We start from the raw sequence: 17,826 nt of genomic DNA on the forward strand, positions 1-17,826 counted from the left end.
AAATGCCATTTCTTCTCCTTCTTTCTTCCAAAACCATTTCCAACGTTCCAAGATCTTTCTCCATCACCCACAACCACCAGTAGCCACCACAAACCGCCATTGTTCTCTGTTGAAACCCCACACCGAAAGGGACCCTTCAACCGAAGCGGAATCTTCCAACTTGCCTTGCGGCTTCGGTAGAGAACGAAGCCCTAATCTGACCTTTCATTTTCCTTCGAGGTAAACATGGTTCTACGCTTGTTTCTTGTTAGTTTTATCTTACCTTTGCATCATTTCTAAGTTTGGAAACCGTCATTGCATGTTTTACGCTTCCTCTGAACAACCCTAGAGCAAATAGACTTTGTAAAAATTATCCTTTTCTGAAATAGGTGCTATTTTCGTGACCTTCACTAAACCCCGATCACATTGGCATGATTGGAATTTCAAAATGATGTCCATTTGTAAAACCCAAAATGCTCTCAGCCCTTTCATGTAGTGACGTGGGTGTTTGACCCAGAGCATTGTTATTAGCTTTGTTTTCTGAAATCCATATTAAGTCTCCTTTGTTTTGGTATGGTAGAGGCTTGCGTGGAAGCGACGAGCGAGGACGATAAAGAAATCTCCAAGTGACGTGATGAGGAACCCACGAGTAGCTCACAATAGGTGAGGGGAGTTTATTATAAAATTTACCATTTTAACACCATAGTTAAGGTCGGGGAACTTAGCTATGAGAATAATTGTTTGTCCCTATTGCATGCTGATTTTTCCTTTATAGAAAATGATGTTTTTAACTAATGGGATGCAATATAATTGTCCTTGATGTGCATGCGGGTTTTCCAAGAGAAATAATGTTTTAACTAATTGTAGAAGCAAGCTTCATGATGTTGAACCAAGAAATTTTGATGATGCCAAAAGCCCAAGTGATTGATTCAAGATTGATTCAAGACTTCAAGATCAAGCATCAAGAATCTGATCCAAGATTCAAGATTCAAGAGAAAAAATCAAGAAGCAACAAGTCAAGACTTCATATAAGATAAGTATTAAAAGATTTTTTCAAAAACCAAATAGCACAGTTTTTTTTTACAAAATAAATTTCTCAAATTTTCTAAGTTACCAGAGTGATTACTCTCTGGTAATCGATTACCAGTTATCAGTAATCGATTACCAGTTACCAGCTTGGTTTTCAAAATGTTTTCAAATGGTTTGCAACGTTCCAAAATGATTTTCAAATAGTGTAATCGATTACACTATATTAGTAATCGATTACAAGTGAATCTGAACGTTGGAATTCAAATCCAATTGTAAAGAGTCACAACTTTTTATAAAATGCATTGTGTAATCAATTACACCTTTGTGGTAATCGATTACCAGTGAACAGTTTTGAAGAAAAAGTTAAATTATAACTCTTAACATGGTTTTCTCTAAAGTCACAACTTTTCCAATGGTTTCTTTGACCAGACATGAAGAGTCTATAAAAGCATGACTTTGGCACACATTTAAAAAATATATATGATATTCTTCCAAACAATTCTTTTTCACAATCTTTCTCTAACCATTGCCCATTGTTTTTTCTTTGCCAAAAAGCTTTCTAAACTTTGTTACAAAACTTTGTTTTCCTGCAAGTGGAAATTCTGCAGAAAACAAAAGTGTGCTATCTTTTCATCCCTTCTTCCTTTTGACAAAAGATTCAAAGGACTAACTGCCTGAGAATTCTTTTTTATTCTCCCTTCCCCCTCTTGACAAAAGATTCAAAGGACTAACCACCTGAGAATTCTTTTGATTCTTCCCTTTCCCTTTAAACAAAAGATTTCAAAGGACTAACCGCCTGAGATATCTTTTGTTTCCCCTTACAAAGATTCAAGGGACTAACCGCCTAAGAATTCTTTGTCTTAACACATTGGAGCGTACATCCTTTGTGGTACAAGTAGAGCGTACATCTACTTGGGTTGTTATACTGAGAATAAGATAGGGTACATCTCTTGTGGATCAATTCAAGTGGAGCGTACATCCACTTGGTTGTACAAAGAGAACAAGGGAGGGTACATCTCTTGTGGATCTTTGCTTGTAAAAGATTTTACAAGGTTATTGGAAATCTCAAGAACCGGTGGTTGCTTGGGAACTGGATGTAGGCACGGGTTGTTGCCGAACCAGTATAAATCTTGTGTTTGTCTTCTTCTTCCCTACACTCTTTAATTTTCGTTGTGTACTTTTCATTTCCACTTTACTTTTTGTCTAAGTTATTGTTTCTATTCTTTACTTTCTCATAACTTAGTAGTAAAGCCTAATTGAATCTAGTAATATTAAGAAGGATAATTTTTAATTAGTCAAGACACGTTTATAATTAATTCAACCCCCCCTTCTTAATTATTCCGAGACCACTTAACACTAATGGGATGCGATATAATTGTTATTGATATGCATGCTGATTTTTAGGAAAAACTATGTTTTGACGAATGGGATGCGATATATATATTTATTGTGATGAATGAAATTGGTGTCTTTATTTGATTTATGTTGTTTGAAGACCGGGGGAGTGTAAATCTCAGGCATGAAAGAAATATATATGTATGGAATGCAATTTATTGTTGATGTCTCTATTGAGGATTTTAATTGATATGTGGTGATATTGATAATTATGATGATATTGATTTGAGATGATATTGTTAATAAAGATCATGTCAACATGAATTGATGTTATTGTTGATGATTATGTGAATATGAAATGGGGTTGTTGTTGTTGTTGATAACGTCATTGAGATGAGATGATGTCTATGTTGAGAATGATATGAAAATGGAATGTTGATTGATGTTGGAAATGCATTAGCATGTGCATGTTGTGTATGTTCATGGGGGGTGCATTGACCTTGTCAGATGGCCCATTCGTGGGGGACTAGAATGGTTAAAGAATCTAAGCATTCACTGCAGGGATGCTTAGGCACTTTAATTTGTCCATCGTCATTGCACTTGATGGTGTCCATGTTCGATATGTTGGATGTTGTGTATGTTCGTGGGGGGCGAAGTGCATTGACCTTGTCGGATGGCCCATTCGTGGGGGACAAGCGTGGTTAAAGAATCTAAGCATTTCTGAGGGGATGCTTAGGCGCTTTAATTGGTCCATGGTCATTGGCACTTGCTTTTGGTCATGTTCATACGTCGTATGTAGTGTATGTTCATGGGGGGAAGTGCATTGACCTTGTCAGATGGCCCATTCGTGGGGGACAAGCGTGGTTAAAGAATCTAAGCATTTCTGAGGGGATGCTTAGGTGCTTTAATTGGTCCATGGTCATTGGCACTTGCTTTTGGCCATATTCATACCTCATACGACACAGGAAAAAAATAATTGTGGCAGAGTGTACTTTGTAATGAGGGGGCGTGTCACCTGGTAGGGAACTCCTTTGGGCCCCAAGCTGATCACCTATGGGGGGCAGTTACGTGCACAACCAGGTGGTCTTGACGAACTCTGCATGGTTTCCTAAGTGAGAGTACCGTGTGGACACGTTTAGGCTATTTCCTGGGATTTGGTTGTTGGTACGTACCACATTGCATCTGAGAGTTGAGTCAGGTGCATGCATCATTCTATGCAGTCTTGATTGGATCAATGGATGGATGATGAGTAATTGTTGAATATGGATGATGAGTAATTGTTGAATGTGAATGATGAATAATTGTTGGATGTGAGTGTTGAATAATGAATGTTGTGTAAGCTCATAATGTTCTGCTTATGTTTCTTGCTAATTGTGGTTATTTGGATTGGTATTGGTTCTTTTTATAATGAACACACCCTTGCAATTTTGTATCGTGTGGTTGATACCTGTGATGATCGTGAACATTATTCGTGGGAGCAGAATGACAGCAGCAAGGTGCAAGGAGTAAGATTCTGGTGAGGAGCCGCCAAGCCAACGTGACGACGTTGGCATTATTTTGGGAGAGAGTTGTATTTTGTTTATCAACTCCTCCATAGTTGGGTTATGAGTCATTTTGTTAAATCAAAGATGTAAACTTCAGATTTTACTTATATGCATGAACAAATTTTAATTTCCCATCATGTGGATGACGTGTACTAAGTTGTTGCTCCTATATATATATATATATATATATATATATATATATATATATATATATATATATATATATATATATATATATATTCACCTAAGTAAATGTGTATGTTTTAGCGAATGTATGTTGGGGCAAAATTACTTCTATTTTCATAAGCAAATTAAGGGAATTCTTTTTTTTATAAAAAATTGAAATTATCGCACATTAGAGTGTTGATATCGTAGCGACGAGGCGGGTCGTTACAAAGGGAAGGAATGACTTCTAATGTTTGCTTATTCTTTTTCTGGCCTTTGCCTTCTATAAAAAATTGTATTCTCTTGAATTATCCATGTGTTTTTCCTTCTTCTCTTTCCTTCTTTTATAAGTGCAAATCAGCTTAGTTTTCATGCAACCTTCGCGTACACACTTGTCACACTTAGTGAGTATGGCGGTAATCCTCGTGCTTAGGGCGTGACTTGCGCTAAACGCGTCTTTTTCCTCAATTAGCCCTACTTTTCTAAATTATCATGCTAGCATTAAGCGTGATGTTCCCGCTAAGCCTGAGCCTCGCGCTAAGCGCGCCTCTTTAGATTTCTAATTTGCTCTTTTGGACTTTACTTTACTCACTAAGCATCACAAATTCATTAACTTTTAATATTTTCTGCACAAAAACTTAAATGATGTTAAAATAACATTTATTTGCACAAAAAGGAAGAAATATGAGAGAAAAAAATACCAATCCTTATATAATTTAATCCCAAAATATACCTATAAATAGAAATTACCAAATGTCAAGCCTATGAAAACTCCTATGCATGCTTCCAATCCTCTGAGAAAGACGAATTAGGTAAACTAGTAGATTAGACAATCTACATAGGCATGATTAGATCTCTTTTGTATCTAACCTCAAGTAAACCTGATATTATGCATAGTGTATGTATGTATGCTAGATTTCAAGTTAGTAGGATATTGTTATGCAGACTATGTAAGAGATAGAGAAGAAAGAAAGAGCATAAGTGGAGGATGTCACTATATTGAACCTTGTTTGATATCTTGGGCAAGCAAGAAACAAAACCACATTGCTCTATCTACAACTGAAGTTGAATATGTGTATACTACAAGTTGTTGTTCACAACTATTATAGGTAAAGTATCAACTGGAAGATTATTCTAGTTTTGAAAACAATATACCAGTATATTGTCACAACACTAGTGCAATAAACCTATCTAAAAATCCCATACAACATTCAAAGACTAAGCATATTGAGATAAGATATCATTTCATTCATGATTATATGCAAAAAGGTGTCTTTGATATAAAGTTTGTAGACATAGATCGTCGATAGGTTGATATCTTCACTATGCCTTTGTCTGAAGAACACTTTGTTTGTATAATGAAACATTTAAATATGATTAGTTTATTAAATTAATGAAATACTTATTTTCAAACAATCACATCGTCTTATCTTATTAACCTATTGGACTAATGTTTGTTGAAGTGTTTAGACATAAGAGGAAATGTGTTCACAAAGACAAAAATGTTTCAGTTTTTATTGAGAAACATGGACCACGATTCCTATCGTGATTGAAAAATTATTTTCAAAATATTTAATGAGATTTGATAGGTTACATCAAATTCTCTTTCCTTCTCTTTTTGAAAACTATAAAAGGCAAACACAGGCACTTTGAGAAACTCTTAGAATATATAAAACTCTCAAAAGTATTTATGCTTGTGCAAATTCATCATCTGAAAATTCAAAGACTTCAAATACTCTCTATTTTTTCCTTCTTTTCAAAACCTTTGTGAACAATGGCACCTCCAAGGAGGAACAAGTCCTCTAGAATCCACATCATCAACAATGTTGACGATGTCATTCAAGCCTTCCCCGAAGGTTGGTTTATCCCTAGAAAGTGGATAAACTTTCAAAGCTTGAAGGAAGAAGGCTTTGACATCAAAGGACTTTGATAAGGTTGGTTGGACACCTTTTCTAGAAAAGTTCAGTACCTGGCATTATAGCCCATACACACTCTTCTGGGGAACAACATGGCAAGATGGAGTTAGCATCAAAGGGACTATTGTTGAGACCTAGGTGGTGATCTCTCCTATGACCATTGTTGTTGCGTTTGGATGTACACCAGAGAGTCTGACCATGAGTAAAGACTAAGAAAACAAGATAACCCAGGAGACTATGGACAAGCTGCTCTATGGAAAGGCTTGCCCAGACGAAGGTGACACGAAGGCTCTCAACACCTTCTTGAGGACAACAAACCTGACCTACATGTGTAGGATGATCCACAACATGTTGTTCAACATAGTCATGCGCAGGGTTGGCTTCAGAGATCGTTTCTACATCTATAAGATTATGGTAGGTGAAAAGGTGAATCTTCCTGAGATCATCTTTTTAGATTGGATGCAAGTGTTTAAGGATAGGTTTAACCCCAAGGTGAAGAAGAACCATATTCCTTTTGGAATATTCTTCACCCGGATCCTGAGGCTTGCTGGGGTGGAGGTTTCCTTTATGGAGCCATCGGTTAGTGCCACTCAACTGAAGGGGGCAACCTTTGTGAAGATAGCAATTGCTGAAAAATTTCCTAAGTATATGCAAAGGCACATAAAGAAGAAAGTGAAAAAGGAGGTGATTAAGACTTCTTTGTCTTATGATGATTAGATGATAGGAACTCAAGTAAATCCTTTGTATCTTGAGTCTGAAGCATCTTCTCCACAGACGTAGAAGGAGCAAGTCAAGCCTAGCCAACCCAAACACAAACTACCCACCAAAAGAAAAGATCACCCTCCATCATCTAACTTTCAACCCCCACCTTCAACCAAAAAACCAAGAAACCAAGCTCTATGTAACCCTAAAAAGAGAAAGAGTTCAGACTCTAACCGAGACCATACACCCAAACTCAAGAAACCTATCATTAGAATCAAACCATTCCTAGCTTAAGCAACACTATCCATACCATCATCTCCCCAACCTACTCTGAACACTGAATCTTCCCAACCTACACTAGCCACACCATCATTTAAGGTGGAAATCCTAGAAACACCTACCCATGCACCCTCACCTTAACTAGTCCTTCCTTCCCAACCATTACCCAAGTCTATTTCACCCCCTCCCAGCATGGCCAAAGTTACTGCCATTGCCAAAGCCAAGCAATACTCTCTTGCAGATGCTGAGAGAAGAGCAAGAGCAGAAAAGGCCATGAAGAAAAAGCAGCAAGGAAAGCTACCACCCTTGAAGGATAGGCTTCATAGGAGATCCCTGAAGAGATTATTATTGAATCTTTAAAGACCTTGACAAGGGAAAAGGAGCTACGACAGACAACTACCAGTGATCAACTACCTAATGAAGTGGTACTTGAAGCTGTCAAACCTAGGTTTGAAGAAAAGTTGTGGAAGGCAGAGTTTGATGTCAAAGTACAATCAGCCTTGGAAACAAGTGCTAAAATATTTTCTATAGCATCTACTGCAAGAGACACAGAGCTCCAACCAACTATGGTTCATGAAGAAATAGTTGAGGACGAAAGATAAGCTCTACATGTTGCAATGTTTCAGTCTGTCATTGAAGTATCATTCCAAGGGTTTGATATTGGTGTCATTTCAAACTCTATTGAAACAAACCCTAGAGTTGCACCACTGCACTCCCATCCAGTAATAATCGATGATGAAGCTATTCTTGATGCTTTGCTTGCTAAACCAATGTCATAAGTAGCATTTCAAGATTAGAAAGCATTTATGGAGCCACTAAGTTTGTCTCTTTTGATGCAATTAAGGTTAGATTAGAAATCAAGAAGAGACTGGAGACTATTATTGCACCTCAATTCTATTGAAACAAATCCTAGAGTTGCACCACTACACTCCGATCTAGTAATAATCGATGATGAAGCTATTGTTGATGCTCTGCTTGCTCAACCAATGTCATAAGTAGCATTTCAAGATTAGAAAGCATTTGTGGAGCCGCTAAGTTTGTCTCTTTTGATGCAATTAAGGTTAGATTAGAAATCAGGAAGAGACTGGAGACTATTGCTGCACCTTAACTCTTAATTGATATTTTCAAAAAATTGCATCAACTTCTGAACAAATCATACAGAGACTCAACTGATTGGTTATTGCCTTCAAGATCTCAACCTCATACTGAACCTAAGCCAATGCATGTTTCAAACAAAAACATCAGATTTTATCATAGCTTCAAGGTATACAAATTGTCTGAAGAGAAAATCAACAACCAAGCATGGAGAAAGAAGATGGATATAGGCAGCCAACGCTTGAACCCATAAATGTAGAAGATTGAGCTTCAAAAGTATGATTTGGTCAAGCTATGGAAAGGTGTTGATCCCTTCTCTTACTCCTCTTCTGAGACCCTTGTCCAATTACATTAATGATCGAAGATCTTGTCCGACAAAGCCAATTAACTGACGATGATGGGAAAGAGGTCATCAAGGTACTTTGTACTCACCAGTAGAGATGCAAAGAAGTAGGCACGGGGGTTGAGAGAGAAAAAGAAGAAAAATAATTTGGTGTAAAGGATCCATCCTATTATTGTGTAAATCTTATTAATCTAAGGGTGGGCAAAAATGATCATCATATATCACATGATCTCCTTATTTTATCCTAGAAGTCGACTTTATTTTATGTTTAATTATAAAAATGATACTAGAACTGTTGAAAACAAAAGACAATACACAAGATAAGATATATAAAAAAATGTCATATAAATGTTTTATTATCCAAACCACAACCTTATAAGGCCAAAATTATTCCATTTTTTTCCTTTAACAATTCACTCTTCTTCATTGCCAACCGAAATTTTGATAACTATAGCATCATAGCATGACGTTACACCACCGACCATAACCAACTTCAAATTTCAAACATTCGAAAGCTTATTTATTTTCACATTAAAATATAATATTCAATACATTTATATTAATTAGAAAACTTTATAAGTTTGACGTTTATATATTTAAAATATGATGTATATATATATTAGTCTTAAGCAAATTAATATATCTAACATAATATAATATAATGTTATTCAATATAATATAAAAAAAATTAAAAGTAAAAATAACTGAATAATAAATATTAAATAATTGAAAATACAAAAATATTGTCGTATGCCTTTCCAGTTTCCATAATAATGTAAAATAAATACTGCACAGTACAAGGACATTATAGTAAATTTTGGATTGCTACTTTTGTGTGCATGAAACAACATTACAAAATTGTTTTTATAATAAATCGATCATCCTCTAATTTTTTTTTTTAAATTGATCACCAAATAGAAAAATGAACAAAAAATAGTCCATCCGTCATCTTATTTTGTACACTGTTCTGATTTGTTATAGTTTGTGTATCAAACTCGTCCGAATTATTTTTACTAACATAAGAAGAACATTGAATATTCCTATATTTCTATTAATTTAGGGATGATTATACTTTTTTTTCTCCTAAGGTTAACGTTAATTATACTTACACCCTTGAGAAAGCATTGACTTTTTACTTTGTTATTTTTAAGGGTATTGTGTGGAAATACATAAAAAAATATAAGAGGTACGTATAGTTTTTAAAAAATAATAGATGCCGACATGTGAAAATAATATATAAAGTGAAAAAGACGAGTGTGGTTTTTCAATAAAAAAAATGTCTACTTGTTGGTGATAAGCTCAAGGAATGTACGCAACTTGTTTTACTAGAGGGAATCAATCTTTTTTAAAAATACAGTAATAATAACCTAGATCAAACTTAAGTTTTCATACATTTATTCAACCCTTCCTCACTAGATCAACCCTAATAGATTGAGGCAATCAATCGTCTAGTTCTTTTATAACTAGTCAGGCAAATTAAAGTAATATATGATAGGAAGAGATTTAGTTAATGTTAACCTTAAAACATGCTGTTTTTAAAAGATAAAACAGCATTCCAAAGAAGCTTTCAAGTTATAAGAAATAAATATGCAGAGGGAGAGAGAAAATTCTCTACAAATGAAGGAGTTTTATCCAATTTTGGCAATAATTAAATTGAAAAGAAAAAGTTATATATGGAAAGTATATCATTATATATAATAAATTTATTAACTTTTAAAATAATTTAAATAATAACATATTTATAATTAATATGTTTGAATAACCGTGTAAAATATTCAAAATGGATAAACATTAAATTTAAATAAAAATTTATTAAGGAAATAATCTCCCAATATCAAGAGAGACCCTTAATATAAAAAAAAGTGTAGGGAATTCGTTCAATTATGGAATTCTCTTATTCTTTTTTGAATAACTCTGATTCTGCAAAAACAAAATCTTCTATAATTGACTCTCTTTCAGTGTAGAAAACAGAAATATTCTTTTTTTTTCCTTTTCCCCAATTAATTTCCCAATGATCGATGAAAGGAAATTAGCAAGTGGCCACTGCTGTTTTCTCTACTATTTTCAAATTCTGTAGTGCCACTCCGTCTGACCAATTATGATAGCAATTTACGTGGGAAAAGTCCTGTTTAACAACTCAAATTGCTCTACTTGCTAACTCCCCCTTTCAAAAAAACTAATAATTAGTGTTCAATCTCGCAACACGCCTCTGTTGGAAAGAGACATTATTATCCAATTATCATATACAAGGATTTAATGAAATCTTAATAAACCATGTATAGGTCTCTTTACCTGTGATGAATAGAAGCAAATTTGATTTCCGAATAGATACAAAATTGTTTTTTAGCATTTAACCATAGAGGCTTCCCAAAACCCTAGGCAAAGAAAAAGAAAGAAATAGAACGTGCAAGAGATACAGGACACTTATCTACAAATTAATTTCTGGTCACTCACCCATCTTTGTTCACTGCCCCCCTTATAGTACATTTTTTTGTCTGCTCCTCTTAGTCTTCTCTAAAATAGTAAATATTCCATGACACATTATATCCAACTTGCAAGAAAAAAAATTATATTCTCCCCTTCAATGATAACATAACCACCACGTCTTTTAGCTTAACTACTTAACATTAATTGATTTTTTCTCAATAAAAATAAATTAATATATAAACCCCCTCCAATAATTCCATCATCTAAACTATAACCCCCATTGGATAGATAAGGGTGTGTACTGTAGTTAGTTGTCTACAAAACAATATTCTTCAAAACTTGTGTTCTCTCCCAATTTCATCAAAACAAAAAACCCCATCATGGGCGATGTTCTAAGCCCCTTCACAATCTCATCCCCTCCTCCACCCTCCTCCCCATCAACCAAGAACAACAGCATGCCCATGTTGTACTACGGTCTCGTGGTGGTCGGAACCGCGGCCATAGTGCTAGCCATATACAACCTCGTCCTCCTAAGACGGAGCCAAACGCGCCACGCGCGGCCGGCGCAAAGTATCACGCATAATAGAGATATTGTACAAGTTGTTTCCGAAAGAACAAGGAGCTTCGAGGACAGCCAACAACGAAACTTGTTGTCGAGCTTCAAGTACAAGAAAGAAGTAGTGGCAAAAGAAGAAGAAGAAGAAGAAGAAGAAGAGCAAGATGATGAGTTTGAGTGCTCCGTTTGCTTATCGGTTTACGAAGAAGGCGAAGAGGTGAGAAAGCTTCCACAGTGCAAGCACTATTTCCACGTTCTTTGCATAGACATGTGGCTTTACTCCCACTTGGATTGCCCAATTTGTAGAACTCCCGTTGATGTTTTGTGTCCGGGGGAGAATTCTCCTGATGGGATGATGGAATCCGGTGCTGGAATGGCAGCATCTCTCTAGATTGAGTTCACAAATTATCGTGTAGGTGGAGAGAAATAATTAGATAGTCTCATATTAATCATATAATTTTGATCAGTTTTCATATCACACATAATTAAAATTGAGTTTAATGACAAATACTGTAAAAAAAAAAAATCATTGACATCTAGTAAAAAATTATCAGAATTGGTTTTTAAGATAATTATTTTTTAAAGTTAATAAATTTTTTATATCTAATATTTTTATCAGATAATAATATAAAATTATTTTTATATTATTATATTTTATACTTAAATAATGTGTCACAGTTAATATGATGTGAATTATATGGATTTTGAATCATACAATAATTTATGGTGGGTGGGGCCTTGCTTCTTTGGTGATAGATGTGACATTGAGTCAGTGATCGACAACTTGAACACCACACACTAGGTTCTCCTTCGGAGCAATTTAGGAATTAGCACGGAGGAGCAAATTTTTACCTGTTTTTTCTTCTTCTTTTTTTTTATCACAGCACTTTTATTTAACATTAAATATGTGTAAATTATTTTTATTTAGATTTTTAATATTAAATATGTGTTAGAAAATAGACATATTTTTAATACAATTTATAGTCATTACACTTGAATGCAAGAAATTTTTTTTAATCATCATAGTTAGAATTTTTTTTCTTTTTCGGTAGAATTTAGAGATATTTTTACAAACTTCATTATCTTGAATTAATGATGAGATTAACTCTCAATCTAAAATTTAGTTATATTTAAAGTTATTTTTCTCTTTCAAAAAATATATTATGTGGAGAATTACAAATATCCAAAGACAAACATGCTTAAAGCATTATTAGACACTATGAATAAAAAAACATTATTAAGCACTAAATACTTTACCAAAAAAAGAAGAGACTAAATACAAAAGCTTTTCAATTTTTTATATTAATATTACTTTTTTCTTTAAATCCTAATTTTATTTCTTTTTTAAAAAAAATTATATTATTTTTTCTCAAATCTTAGAACTTTGTTTTCAAATTAATTCTATTTTCAATTTTTATAAATTTATTTATCCTGAATTTAAGTCATTATATTTGTTTATTTGAATTATATATGTTTTATTTTGGAGTTACTTCAACTGAAAAATATCTGCATGATGCACGAGATATTTATACTAGCTTTATGTATATATTTATTTATAGTTAAATAAAATTATAACTATAAAGATCCATAGTTAAAATATGGATCAAGTTGAAGATTTAGCCCTTTTCAATTTACGGGGCCAGGGCGGCTTCTAGCAGCATTCTATTGGTTGGGCATATACCATTGGTTGTGGTCCACTTGTGTCCACATCTTTCAACTGCCTTCTTTCCCTTGATCTATTGATTATTGCTGGGTTGTTATTATAATTATAAACGTGTGTCTTAAACATATTATTTAGTAATAAAATAAATAAATTTCTTTATATATTAAAATTTAGAATTCAAATTTTATGCATGATATGTGTTAAAGGGTTTTTTATTGCCGACCTAATATAAATCTAAATATAACTTTTAATGCAATAATTATAAAAATCTACTAAACTTACCGTAAATATTAATATGTAATTCAATGATAATGTAGAATCCTTTTGGTATATAAATTATTTTCTCTCTAAGTTATAGTAAAAATATATTAATAATAATAAATTTTATATTTTATTAAAAAATCATTTTTAATTTCTTAACTGGAGTCTACTTATTATTATTATTTGGAGTTTGTACTTTATCATTATGAATCCATTTAAAATAAATATCGATACATTCACAATTAACTTTTACAAAATAAAATTAAAATTCTAAATTCAACAAAAAAAAATGTTTTAATTTTCTCACTTTAAAATCTAGATCAATTTAGAATAATTCTTTACCGTTTTAGCGTGTGGCAGTTGAGCTGCATTTATACCGTTTGTCCCTTGATGAACTTCGAATGTCAATTTAAGACGTGGTAAAAAGTACTTTACATATGGGAAAGTTCTCATGACTCATGGTGTAGCATCTTCAGCTTCAATTCCGGTCTATTTGGAAGATAATGTTCGCAAGGAACAAAAACGACGTATAGCATATAATACCAGAATTCCATAAACAAAAATCGACACCAAATTTGTGTTTCTTTCTTTTCATTTTTTATTTTTCATATTTAATTAATTTACAACAAAAAGAGGGCAAATTGCCCTAAATGTACTACTTTTCCAAACTTTTTTCTCAAATGGTGCTGTTTTGAAATTTATTCCTGCATATGTCTGTTTTTTTTTTATGTAAAATGCAGGCAGGAAAGAAGGAAATTGTCAGTCCCATATATTGGCGAGTTTGGATTGGCGTCGACACGTGGCGCGGAGTGCAGTGATCTCGCCACTTGCACTGGCGATTTGACCATGCACGGGACTAGCCAGTTTGACTGACAAGTTACGCTAGGGGGATCTGCTTTTCATGATTGCAAGCACGCATAACAGAAGAGCAGGGTGCAATGAAGGCAGCAACAGCAGGTGGAATCGTAGGCTTAAGTGGCGATTTGATGTTGGAGGAAATCGCAAGCTTTAGTGGAGATTTGAGGTCCATAAATCCCTCCCTCCTCCCTAAACGAGCATTCACTTAAACGCAAGAAAGAAGCAATTGGTGTTGGTGTTGGAGTGAAGCTTTCCCAGAACAAGAACGTGTTCTTCCACTTTCAGTTTTCTCAAAACTTGGTAAGTTTGTTTAATTTTATTTTTATTTTATTTATTTAATTGTTTGTATTCTGATAATTAAATTAGTTATTTTAGATATTATAAAATTTGTATAGAGTTTTAGGTATAGTAAATTAGTAGTGTAAGTTATTAGTTTTCTATGTTACCTTAGTTTTATTTTTAAATGGTAAATTAGATTTAGTTTGATAATTTAGTTATAGTTAATGTAAGTTATTAGTTTTGTACATTAGGTTTAGTTTTAGTTATATGTATTTTAAGTTATTAGTTTTGTATGTTAAATTAGTTTTACTTGTGGTCCAATTGTAAGTTATTATTTAAATATATTTAAATTTTCTATGTTAGATTAATTATATGATACCTTGTATTAATTTTGTATATATATTATATTAATTTTTTGCCACAAATATATATATATATATTATGTTATTTATTTAAATTTGTGTTTGCATGTAATTTAATTTATTTATAGAATATATTTAAATAATGTTTTATATATTTAAATTATGTTATATATTTAAATTTTGTGCTTGATGGGTATCTAAAATAGTTTTAGTTATAGGTAGTGTAAGTTATTATTTAAATATATTTAAATAATAACTATGTTATTTAAATTTTGTATGCTAGTTATATGATACCTTAGTTTGTAGTAATTTTGTATATATATTGTTTTAATTTTTGACCGCAAATATATATATATTATGTTATTTATTTAAATTTATGTTTGCATGTAATTTAATTTATTTATAAAATATATTTAAATTTTTTTATTTGTATAATATATTTTGTTATTAAAATATTTGAATTAAAAAATATATAATCTGTTAATTATTTAAAGTTATGTTTGCATATATTTTAATTTATTTGGAGACTACATTTAAATTTTATTAGTTGTATAATATATTTTGTTATTCAAATATATATATTTTGTTATTTGTTCAAATTTTAATTATGTGGTATATATATTTAATTAATTTTTTGTAAATATAGTTAATTTTTTTTCTTTACAAGGAATGTATAAAATTTATTGTCAACTTATTATATTATATTTTATTTTGCAGTATCAATGACATCTTTTTTGTCATGTTCATCAAATATACAAAGTAAGTCTGGTCCAATTGATGATGACGTTTTATGGATGCAAACCAAGCATGTTTCAGAACATATTTGGAATGAGAAAGACGACAGAAAATTACACATCAAACGAGTTGTCCCCACGTATCAAGGTCAAGAAGAAATACCAGAGGAAATTATTCCTCTACTTCGGCAATTTGGTTTTTACTGAATTATGAAGATGGGATACTTTAAAATAAATGCATCATTAATTAGTATCTTGATTGAAAGATGGAGACCCGAAACACATACGTTTCACATGAGATGTGGAGAGTGTACTATTACTCTTCAAGATGTGTCTGTTTTGTTAGGTCTCCGTGTGGATAGGGCAACATTAATTAGTTCAACAAATCTTGATTGGGCTGATTTATGTGAAGAATTGTTAGGGGTCAGACCACAAGAATGTGAACTTCAAGGTAGTGTGGTTAAATTAAGTTGGTTAGCTCACCATTTTTCACAGTTAAATAACCATGACGGCAACGTACAACAACTAGAAAGGTTTACCCGTGCATGGATCCTTAAATTCATAGGAGGTGTCCTATTTGTTGACAAAGGCAGTAGCAAAGTTTCCCTAAGGTACCTGCAATTTTTACGTGACTTTGCACAGTGCAGCACGTATGCATGAAGACCTGTCGTGCTTGCTTATTTATATAGAGAGATGTGCAGCGCCACCGATTACAAAACTAAATCAATCGGAGGTATGTGCATCTTAATCCAATTGTGGGCATGGAAACGATGCACAACTTTGGCTCCAAAGAGGACTCCTCCCGTAATAGAAAATAAACCCCTTGAACACAGGTTAGTCGTTTAAAAAAATTGATTTCATTTGAAAATAATTAATAATGTAACGTGTCAACAATGATGATTTCATATTTTTTTTAGGTGGTTGCGACGTGGAAATCAGCATATTGGCAATGATGATCTGATAGTTTTTCATCGCAAATTGGATATCATGAAACGACATGAGGTAAGAAGATCGTAATGTATTGGTTAAATAATAAATAATGTCATGTTTCAGTGAAAATTAACAATTGTCTTGTTATATGCAGTTTCTGTGGGAGTCTTACACAACAACTGTTATGTCAGCGCTGCCTTCAATTTGTTTGATTGGAAGTGTAGCATGGTGTGCAGTGGTGCCACTCATTTGTTTCCATGTTGTTGAGTGGCATCAACCCGATCGAGTTTTGAGACAATTTGGAATGCAACAACCTATTCTCGGGTGTCCTTCGCAACCGTGAATATTCATGGCATAACGCTGAAAGACAAACAAGATGGAAATTGGGGACAATTATTCGCCCCAATTATTAGTCAATGGAACAATCGAGATGAGTTTAGGGTCGACGTTTATCCTCGACAAGAGGGCCTATTGAGTTTTAACTCCGACTACATGGTCTAGTATAGGCGAAAAACAAAGATGTTTGTTCACCGGAACAATGCAAACACAGCTACATTGGTATTTTATTTGTTTTTGAATATTTAAGTTCAAATTATTTTTTAAAGCATCGACATTAATTTCCTTACCCTAATAATTGCAGGCTGAAGTTGCGGAGACATTACAGTATATAGTGTCACCACATGGGAGGAACACATGGACAGTTGATAATCTCGTGCCTTATGTGGAGAAGATAACGATTTTATCCAAAGAGCAAGTGAGAATCATTGAGCCCGTGTCACATGGTCCAGCATCAGAGCGTCAATTTCCAGCACAAGAGTTTCACATTCTTCAGTCAAATGTTGAAACTCAGGGTATAGGCAGACGAAGGGAGGCTGTTGAAGCAGAAGAATATTCGCAACAAATGGTGGACCGTGGCCATGGAATGTATTACACGCCACCAACATTTTCTCAGTATCCTTCACAGATGTATCAATATCCTTTCGAAGGTCATCACATTGATACTTTTGCAAGCGAACATTCGTTCGGTGGTGTTGCGGAAACACATCCTCATTTTTCATGGCCGACTATGACCCCTTCACAGCAACATGATGTCCCAATTGTAACACCTAACGCCAGAAGAAATCCTGATCGTCAAGTACGAAGATTATGGGATCAACCATGTGTGCCGTCAACTTGTATGATTGGCTTATAAAACTTGAAAGCCTCTTTACATTGACCAAAAGTCTAAAACACTCTATGAAACTGACGGTGTTCGAGACTAACCGTATTCCCAACAATAAAATCATCATGTAGTATTTGAAAATATGATCCAGGAGAATGATTTTGCATGTGTGTTAGCCACGGCGAAAGTTTAGAATATGACTCTTCC

At 33.5% G+C, this 17,826-nt stretch overlaps 1 protein-coding gene across 1 annotated transcript; it reads left to right on the forward strand.

Moving 5' to 3' along the window:
* The first annotated feature begins 11,194 nt into the window (after window positions 1-11,194).
* On the forward strand, window positions 11,195-11,761 carry LOC102662517 (RING-H2 finger protein ATL1). Its single transcript, XM_006587963.1, has one exon. The coding sequence runs from the start codon at window positions 11,195-11,197 to the stop codon at window positions 11,759-11,761; it is 567 nt and encodes a 188-aa protein (XP_006588026.1).
* The last annotated feature ends 6,065 nt before the right edge of the window (window positions 11,762-17,826 follow it).

The sequence above is a fragment of the Glycine max genome, chromosome 9 (genome assembly GCF_000004515.6).
Source record: "Glycine max cultivar Williams 82 chromosome 9, Glycine_max_v4.0, whole genome shotgun sequence".
Lineage (NCBI taxonomy): Eukaryota > Viridiplantae > Streptophyta > Magnoliopsida > Fabales > Fabaceae > Glycine > Glycine max.